The 10,335-nt window shown below is 52.5% G+C and overlaps 1 protein-coding gene across 1 annotated transcript; it reads left to right on the top strand.

The window, feature by feature from the left end:
- Positions 1–1,636: 1,636 nt before the first annotated feature.
- SAPIO_CDS10868 (uncharacterized protein) lies at positions 1,637–8,515 on the top strand (the record flags this gene model as incomplete). The annotated part of the gene is made up of 4 exons (XM_016784405.1): positions 1,637–1,885; positions 1,996–2,320; positions 2,419–8,393; positions 8,480–8,515. 4 exons carry the CDS (start codon positions 1,637–1,639, stop codon positions 8,513–8,515), a joined length of 6,585 nt encoding a protein of 2,194 aa, XP_016638624.1.
- Positions 8,516–10,335: the final 1,820 nt, after the last annotated feature.

The following is a 10,335-nucleotide window of genomic DNA, read 5'->3' as shown; positions in this document are numbered from 1 at the left end:
GTGGTAAGCTGTGGATGATGGTTGCAAATTTCGCCCCTGTGCGGACGTTGTTCAGCGTGACTTCGCGTTATATGTTCTCGTATACTGCCGTGATACTTTGTTCGCGAGTCCCTATTGAGGCCAGTGTTGGATAAGTCTGATATCACATTCAGTTGGAGGTATTATTATCAGTGTGACAGTATTAAGGGAGATTCCTATATTGATGTATCCATAGGAATCAGACCGTTGCCAGGGAAACGATTCGAGGCGGTCTTGACGCCTGTATCCGCTTGTGCCCAGTTGGTTGCCTTTTCAGGTGAAGCCTGATTATGTCATCCATATCATTTTGTCACGCGTTCTGCTGAAGAAATCCAAGTCCAAGTTGCCACAAGGACGGCATGGGGATCGGTTCCTGCGGTGGCTGGGTGAGGTCCCACATTGATCTCTACTGAATGCGCTGGGCCTCGCGTCGTCGCAATTATCTTCTGGCACTTCTGGTGGTCAGGGCAAGAAAGCATGAATTAACACTGTTTTAGCCTTGTGTCCGCCTCAGTCCAGTTGGCTTTAGCTTGCTGGTTCTACATTTTTTGGTCACCAGTCCTCCTGTTGGTTCCATCGTGTTTATGTCCTCATGAACAATTCTTATTCTACAGCACTCGCAGTCGAGTCCGAGATAATAGCTCGAATCCCGTCTCAAACCCCCATTGTCAACTGCGCGGGTCAATGCTTCTCTCCAAAATCACGTGATATGTTGCTGCAAGTAGTTTTAGGCGGAACAACTGAAGCTCGGACATGGCATCTTGAATGTACTGTGTACGACTTTGACTTGTGACAGCCCCCTCCTCTCCAGAGCTGGAGCAAGATGGGGCAGTACCCTCGGGAGTTGGTCCTCTTCTGTTGAATGATGAAATGGGCGCAAAGTTTCTTATGTATATGTGTTTCGTATGTTCAATAAGCATCGAGGTTCCTTTTATCAGCTTCGATCTAGTTGTAAACGGCCTGGAGCATGACCACTATATTTTGAGGGGTGCTTGTTGTATCTGGTACCTCTGTCCTTAGTCAGGCTGCCACCAAACCCGGCTCAGGCTAACCTCCCTGGACAGACTTCCTCCTCCATACTGTACAGGTATTTCCTTCCACTGCTTCATCATCTCAATTTTCTCCACACCATTTCTTGACCCAACATCCGTCGCACTTCATACTCTCCATCCGCCTCTCACCGACCCCTCTTCAACCCTCTAGAAGTAATTTCAACTCACTTTTGACCATAACGCCTCCAGCCATCCGCCTGCTGCGAACGCATCATTGCTCGAGTCAGATACCACAACACGGTTCGCGTTTGCCAGACCACGCTCCCGCCTTCCGCCCCCGATCGCCTCCGCGCTCTGCCATCATAAACCATCCACCGCCGCCGTATCCGACTCGCTAGGTTTTAGTAACTGAAGAGACCGTCGTACACAGCTTGCGGAAAAGCTCCCTGACCCCCCTCATCGCTTGGCTCCATTGTAATCCATGTCGTGGGAGGGAAAGCCATTGCAGGATAACGACGTTTCTCCAGGGTACCCTACTTTTCTATACCACTCTCCTCGACCGCGGAACATTCTCTGTCACCCGTTGACAGATATTCCGTGATCCCATCCCATCCGAAGATAACTCCATGGTCCCACCACCCAGGACGGGATCCTTCTCGCCGAATCCTGTGCAGACACACCAGTCCGGACCTGGTCACCCTCCACACGCATCCCAATCGGCCATCCTCAGTGCTGCTGCGAGCCCGAGCACAAGCAGCCCTACGGGGAGCAGCTCCCTGACCAAGATTGCGATCACCCAAGTCTCCTTGTTACTCAGCACTATCAAGGACGAGAGTGATCCAAAATACGGCGCCCAGGTCACACAATTGAGAAAAGTACGTTGGGTACCCTTTCCACCCCCTCTTCTCCCTCAGATTCTCCTCTGACGATGCCATTTCCTTACGTTCCTGTCCCCCACTGACTCTTGGCCGTCACATTTGTTTAGCTTATCGATGACCACGGCATGGAAGTTTATTCTCGATTCCTTACAAGGCTCGTGGCCGGAAATGCTTCCCAGATATTCCCTGGCCTTAATCGGCAGGTAACGAATCAGGGCAACCATCAGGTTTTGGTCGGCGAAGTGCGCAAGATCAGCCATGATCCGGACCAAGCTAGCAAGATTGCCGAGTCCATCGAGTCCGGCACCGAGGATATCTTTCGGGACTTCGATCTCTCCACCTTTATGGAGCACTTTAAGCTTGATGCTCTCGAGAAGACGCTTCTGGCTTCGGCTTTCAAGCTCGGGTCGCGTCCTGATTTGAAGACTAAAGGTGAGTTTCTGTTTTGCATGACGCATAACCAGCTCTAGTCGATGATTGTCACCTTTCTCTCTTTCTTCTTATGTCTAACTTGCCTGTCCTAATTTTAGCGGACGCGATTCTCTCCACCAATTTCCCGACCTTCACCTATATCCTCTCGCGACCCGATCTGCCTGAACATTCCGATCTCAGTCCTGCTTTCGTGGCCAAAATCGTTGACCGATTCGTCCAATATCCCCCGCCTAATTTCTTGTCGTCTGCAAAGTCTGAGCTCACCTCCAAGGTGAAGGCGCGATACTTCCATCAGGACCAGCCACCACCATCTGAAGTGTTGGCTGCCTTGGACCTTATTCGGCTCCTCGCAGATGGACCTTCGAATGCCCTTGTACATTATATTCAACGCACCGGTTCCGATTTCACCAGAGACGAAGAGACTTGTGTTGGCTTCCTCCAAAATCGCCCGGCGAATGTCCAATTAAGCGAGGAGCAGGTTTCGGCAGGTCTCATGTACACCGTGATCAGTCAGACCCCCAAATTCAAGCCATCCGTCTTGACCGCCGCTCTTCGCCGAGTGCTTCCCTCAAGCTTTAGATGGTTCAGGGTTGTTTCGGGCTTCGACAAGGATTCGGCGCGAATCTCTCCGGAGCAGTTCCTGTCACTGTACAAGGCCCTCCTTCCCCTTGCCCAGGATGAAGCCACGCAATTCGATATCCAGACTCTCTGGGGCGGTAACTGGGAAAATGCCGAGGCTCAACTGTCGTTCGTCTGCGCCTTCGCCTCTCTGACCCCAGACCAGTTGGATGCCAGCACTATACCCGGTCTCGTTCCTACCATTTCTCTCGACTCATACGCAGACTCCTCCGCCTCCGTCAAAGAGCGAGTATCAATTGCCGTGAAACACCCGCTGGTTTCTGTTGCCGCCCTCTCAGCAGTCTTCCACGTCGCGTTGCATTCCGTTCAGGCATCGCAAAGCATCGAGGCCAAGCGGCTTTTCCAGGATGTCGTGGTTCCTAACCTTGACATCTTTGTTGTTTCGGCATTTGGTGTTCCTAAACCCTGGCCCGGCATGGCGGTCGATACTCTTAATTCGCTTTTCGAGAATTTCCTATACAAGCGATCGCCCGAGTACGAATTTGTCCTCGAGAGTCTCTGGAAGCGGGATAAGGATTGGGTCACGCAGAGGCTAGTTGACACTCATGCCGCTAAACCGACAGATCTTCCCCTCATTTTCGAACACGCAGTGCGCCACGGTTGGCTGGAAGTCCTTTCCTCTCTCCCCAATGGATTCGGTCTGGACCTTGCTTCCTTCGCGCATGCCGAGGGCTGCCTTGACTTCACGGACTGGGCTCGTCGCAATGCTGATCACAGTGCCGAGATGGCTCCTTGTCTGATGCAGTTCCTGATGATTAAAGCGACTCTTGAGAGCCAGTTTCAGCGACCAGAGACCCTCCCAGCGATCAAAACCACCACAACTCTTCAAGTGCGAACGGTTTCAGCGCTTCTACAGATCCTTGAGGACTTCATGCCAAGGTCGCCAGTGCAGGAGTTGATTATCGTCCAACGACAATGCATTACGGCATACCCACGCCTAATCAACTACGGTGAGGGGTATGACGACGTCATTGATGCCAACGGCAAGGACGGAAATTCCCTCCCTCCGGCAGCCAATATCAAAATGGAGGAGCATTATAAGAAGATGTATGGGAACGAAATTGAAGTCCGTGATATTGTGGAGGTTCTCGATCGCTACAAGCACTCTAGGGATCCCCTCGAGCAGGACATCTTCGCCTGCATGATTCATGGCCTCTTCGACGAATACACCCATTACATCGGATATCCTCTAGAGGCGCTGGCGACAACGGCAGTGCTCTTTGGTGGAATTATCTCCCACAAGCTGATCTCAGACCTACCGTTGAAAGTTGGCCTGGGTATGATTCTGGAATCGGTTAGAGACCATATGCCAGACGAAGCCATGTATAAATTCGGTCTTCAAGCGCTCATTCAACTTCTTCCACGTTTCCACGAATGGCCTGGCTTCTGCAAGCAGCTCCTTCTGATCCCGGCGCTCCAGGGCACGGACGCTTGGCTGCGGGCGGAAGAAGTGATTCGAGAACAGGACGATATATCCAGAACCCGCAGTGGACAAGGTGGCGGCGGAGGTGGCGGCGTCCATCTTGCAGGCTACTCTGACGAGGTGATGGCCAACGGTCTGCCCAAGGATGGCCTTGGTTCTGAACAGCAAGCCCCACCATTCACTGCTATCTCAGTAGACCCGCCTCCAACCGACGTTGAGTTCGAGGAACCTAGTGGCGACGACCAGGGCAAAATTCAATTTGTTCTCAACAACATCACCGAGACAACGTTGCAGTCGATGTGCAATGAGCTGCGTGAACTTCTCGAGCGTCGCCATCAGCAATGGTTTGCCAGCCATCTTGTTGAGGAGCGCGCCAAGATGCAACCTAATTACCACCGAGTCTATGTCGAACTTGTCAATCTCCTCGAAGACAGGGCGCTCTGGGCAGAGGTCTTGCGCGAAACGTATAGCAGCGTCTCACGCATGCTGAATGCTGAGAGCACCATGCAGAACTCGACTGAGAGAACGCATCTGAAGAACCTCGGTGGATGGCTGGGTCTCCTTACTCTTGCAAGGAACAAGCCCATCAAGCATCGCAACATTGCGTTCAAGAAACTCTTGCTGGAAGCCCACGATACTAAGAGACTCGTTGTGGTCATTCCTTTCGTCTGCAAGGTTCTTATTCAAGGATCACTTTCCACTGTCTTCCGACCCCCGAACCCGTGGCTTATGGACATCATCCATCTCCTCATCGAACTTTATCACCACGCCGAGCTCAAGCTTAATCTGAAGTTTGAGATCGAAGTACTTTGCAAAGGCTTGAACCTTGACCATAAGAGTATCGAACCATCTGGCGAGATCCTCAACCGGGCGATTTTGGAAGAAAGCGCCGAGGCGGCTGCGCAAGAGACTCTTGATGCGTTTGATGGACTGACTCTGAACGGGATTACCCCGGCCGTCGCTGGTGGACTTGGCTCGCAGGCTATTACGCCAGTGATTCCCGATATCGGCCCAATGATCAATATTCCACCCACCAACGAGATGGTCGTCAATGCGACAAGGCTGCACGAGATTGTCCGTACTGCCCTTTCTCGTGCGCTTGCCGAAATCATCCAGCCCGTGGTCGACAGGTCGGTTACCATTGCGGCCATTTCAACCCAGCAGATGATCCACAAGGATTTCGCTATCGAGCCGGACGAGAATCGCGTGCGCGCCTGCGCTATTAACATGGTTAAGGCTACCGCGGGAAGTCTTGCCCTGGTTACATCCAAGGAGCCCCTGCGGGCTAACTTCACAAACTATATGAGGAACCTGTCTAACGACCTGCCGCAAGGTCTCCCTGAGGGCACCATTATGATGTGTGTCAATCTGAACCTTGAGCTTGGGTGCAGCATTATCGAGAAACAGGCTGAGGAAAGGGCTGTTCCTGAGATTGAGGAGATAATCCAGGACGAGCTGGAAAGCCGGCGCCGACATCGTGCCCAGAAGCCCATGGAGCCGTACGCTGGTCCATCTCTCAACCGCTGGGCGTCAGCACTCCCCGCCCCCTATAGGTTGGTGGAGGGCATGTCCGGTCTAACTCCGGAGCAGATGGCGATCTACGAGGACTTCGCCCGACACCCGCGCAGCAGCACCGCCAGCGCTCCAACCCACACCCCGTCCGCGGCTGATGCGGCCACGCGGTCTCTTGCCAACGAGGTCCTGCAGGATCAGTTCGGCGGCCTTCCCGGTATCCCGGCCCCATCCGAGACCCCATCAGTCCAGCAGCACATGGCTGCTCACGTGCAACCGTACGCGGCTGTTCAGGCCGCCAGTGCAACTAACGGCCGACCTCCCGCTACTCCAGTGGACTTATCTCTTATGGCGGGACGCTTCCTCAAGCTGTTGCTAGAGCTCCAGCGCGTTGCCACCGAAGCCAGGGAAAAGCATTTCCACAGCCTACCCAGGCCGCATCCTGTCCTAGATCTCGTCGATGCCCTCGTGCAGATCATCATCAAGACTTCGCAAGGCTCGGAGGAGATGGCCATGTATGCAGCTGAGCAAATTAGCCAGCTGCTATTCAGTCACATTGAGGACAGCCTGACCCTAGAGAGCCTGGCACATGTTCTGGAGACATTGAGGAAAATTTCCGGACCCGCGGTCAGCAGCCGTATCCGGATCCTCTTCCGTCAACAGCCTGGCCACTTCTTCCTTCATCTGCCTTTGCTAAATGCATTGTCAGGAACCGATCTCATGGATTGGAAGAATATCGATACCGCAATGTCGAAGGCGCTCCAGCAGAGAAAGGAAGGCTCGCTTGAGTTCCTTGAGACGCTCCTGGACCTTGCGCTTCTCAACGATCGACCCCTCGCCCTGCATGCCGACTTTGTCAGGACCTTGGAAGCTGCGTGGCCCTGGGTGCTCGAGGATAGCAATTCTCCTGTTGGCCAGCACGTCAAGGCCAAGCTCGTCGGCGGAGGCCTGGCACGACCGCCTGCGCCGCTTAACGCAGAAAGCCCCTTGGCCCAGCGTCAAGACCAGATGGAATACGTGTTTGAGGAGTGGATCCATCTCTGCAACAATGCGAACGCAACCGAGAAGTCGATGATGGTCTTCCTCCAGCAGATCCAAGCCAAAAACATCATCGGGGATCGAGACGACTTCTTCCTCTTTATCAGGTTAGCGATTGATGTTTCGATCGATAGGTTCGAGCAGCTTATCCACACGGGTGGTGTTTCCGAAGCCTTCGTGCCCATTGACTCTCTGGCACGACTTCTCGGTGTCTTTGTGCGAGCCCATCCCGGCGTTACAGCAGCATCGAATGAGAACCGACCCGCGTACTTGGAATCGATCCTTGCTCTCGTCACTCTTGTGCTGCATCATCACCACATGAAGCGGGGTGAGCATTTCAACCAGCGCGCCTTTTTCCGCCTCTTGTCCATGATCCTTCACGAGATTGATAGCCTCGTCGACCATGTGCCAGCCCCCGAGCGACTGGAGATGGTGATCAAATTTGCCGTGGCGCTCAGAGATTTGGGACCCCGATTCGTGCCTGGTTTCACGTACGGGTGGATGTCGTTGATCCAGCACCGCATCTTCCTACCGGCCATCCTCGGAACGGAGAGCCAAGCTGGCTGGACGCCTCTGACTCTACTGATCTGCGACATGCTCGATTACCTTGGTGACCAGCTCAAGGTACCCGAGCTGTCGACGTCATCCAAGGAGGTGTACAGGTCAGTCCTCAAGTTCCTGGTTGTGTTGCAGCATGACTACGCGGATTACGTCTCGGCCAACTACAACCAGCTTTGCTGGGCCATCCCCACGCATTGCGCCCAACTCTTCGCGACGGTTCTAGCAACGACACCGCCCGCCCTGCAAAAGATCCCGGAACCTCCGCAGCAAGGCCTCAAGGCAGCTGGACCTGACGAGCTCGCGGATACCCCGGCTATCGGTCGAGAAGTAGTTGAGATCCTCCAACAGCGCGGAGTGTTGGACGTGCTCACCCAGGCGCTTCAGGACGGCCCATCGGAGGGCGTGCTTGCGCATATCATTCACTCGATCGGGCGCAGTTCCGGCAAGGTGGCAACGAGCTTCGGGTTCGTGACCGTCTCTGTTGATCTGCCCGCCCTCGAGGCCATTCCCACGTACATTGCAGGCTTCGCCGTGGATCGAGCTAAGCAGAAGGGCGGACCGGTCTACGTGCCCGGATCGTCGGACACAACAATCCTTACTCTTCTCGTGCGCGAGCTGAACCCCGAGGGCCGCTACTACCTTATTTCCTCCATGGTCAACCAGTTGCGGTTCCCCAACGCACACACGCACTACTTTGGCCAGCTCCTCCTCGACATTTTCGGACACGACCTCACGGATGCAGAGGAGGACGAGGTTCGACAGCAGATTACTCGAATCCTCCTGGAGCGGCTGGTGGGTTTCTGGCCTCAGCCTTGGGGACTGATGGTTACGGTAGTGGAGCTTCTCAAGAACGAGAAGTACATGTTCTTTGAGCAACCTTTTATCAAGTCGGCGCCCGAGGTAAGCCACTTTATTCTTCCAATCATTCCTCTCCCCCCTCTCCTACAAAATGTTAGAGAAACGAGACGACTAACATGATTCTCCAGGTGGCCGATCGATTCATGGCTGTGTTGAGACAGTAAATATAATGACGTAATTCGCGGGATGGTTAGACGATTTCTGAACGTTCTTGTACGCATTGCAGACGAAAAAAAAAAGCGGAGGATATACCTATGGCGGCGAACGATGGTAGCCGACAAAAGCTCTCTCTCTATCTCTTTCGATTACAATCGGCATCCATCGGGTTTCTTTTCTTTTCTTTTTTTTTTTTCAAGAAGGCGAAGAATACAGGGCGGATGGTTCTAAGCAAAACAAAATTAACAACAACACAAAACGCATCTACGGCGAATGGAGGAAACAGATATGGGCTCTGCTTGTCATTGGGGGGGGAGGGAAATGAGGCATGGAAAGCCCCTTTGATGTTTTAGTTGGCGGACTTGAACGAATTGGCAGCTTTTGTAACAAGTAGATAGGGAGCGAGGAGGAAGTGGCCTCATGTACGAATGTAAGATAATGGTTAGAATTGGAGGGTTTATGGCGCAAAGCGGTAATAGCATAAAGTATGTTTTCTTTTTAATCTTGAGTCTATGGATTATCTCTTTTTGTCCTGGCCGGGTTGTCCCAGGCCTGATGTGTTGATTTATATCAAGGCTTAGAATCGTCTACTGTAAGTTGGCGGACGCATACGCCGGGGCGGGAGCTAGATCGCGGTGGTTTGAAGCGGCAGAACTTGGTCTCTTTTTTTTTTTTTTTTTTTTTTTTTTTTTTTTTTTCTCTTCCCTATATCCTGGCCTGGTCAGTGTCCTACTCTTCCATCCTCGGGCTTATCTCGCACAACCGAGGATGCCTGGTATTACTTCGTACAGAGCTCCCTTTTTCTATTATGGGCTGCCGGCCCCCCCTTCGGCCTCATATTATAATCATTGTTGTACACTAGTGTACTACCTTAGTGACGATCTCGCATGATTCTCTATCTCTTCCTCCCTCTCTTCGCATCAAGTGTATCAGTGGGTCGGCTCGCTTCGTACCACCGTCGAAGGAGCGCTTCTCCTTGCTTTTTGCTGTCCGCCGACATGATGCGGTGTCCTACCCCATACTGCCACGCTCTCCCTTCTCTCTGTACAATGCTTCGTATTATCCTCGTACGTGATATAATCGTGGTGGTCCGAACAAAGCAATAAAGCAAAAAAAAAAAAAAAAAAAAAAAAAAAAAAAAAAAGAAGCTACTCTACTTGCTAATCTCGTTTTCGAACCAAGCCAAGTTTACGACGATCGTGATTGGGAATTTGAGTGGGATGATGGCATGGGGTGATGTTCTGTGAGCGAATAGAAGGGAAGGACGAGAAAAAAAAGAAAAAAAGACGGAAATCAAGAGATTCAGATCCAATTCGGAAAAACGAGAGCTCGGAATTGGAGAAGCTGAGGCCGGAGCTGGAAGGAGGAAAAAGAAAAGAGACGAAGAGGATTGGTTGAATCGAGGGATTTTGGAGTCGCGACCAATCGTAGTAGTTTGGGGCTTTGGTGCGTCGTGGACTCGTGCGTCTGCAGGAACTGGAAGTGGAAGTGGAGACGACGAACTTGGACGAGGCAAAGGTGACATCGCACACCAAGGATTTTTAGGGAGATCTACACTAGCGTAGTGTAATCTACGACGTAGTGTGTGTGTATGTTAGTGTGTACTGAGCATGAAGTGGAGTGGTGAGTGAAGCAATCGAGAAAGCCTGCATTGTTAGATTACTTTCGTGCGTCCATGGATCCTCTTCCATCATCAATTGATGCATAGCTCCAGTCTAATAGGCGAGCTTTGCACGTGAGCGGGCAAAGGCTATTAGCGAGTAGCGCAGTCTCTTCAATCTCTCGGAAGCTTTGGGCTGAGGAAGGCAGGGGAGCTTGGGAAGTAACC

The sequence above is a fragment of the Scedosporium apiospermum genome (assembly GCF_000732125.1).
Source record: "Scedosporium apiospermum strain IHEM 14462 chromosome Unknown SEQ_SAPIO_0176, whole genome shotgun sequence".
Classification (NCBI taxonomy): domain Eukaryota; kingdom Fungi; phylum Ascomycota; class Sordariomycetes; order Microascales; family Microascaceae; genus Scedosporium; species Scedosporium apiospermum.
This window is presented reverse-complemented; position numbering and strand designations above follow the sequence as displayed.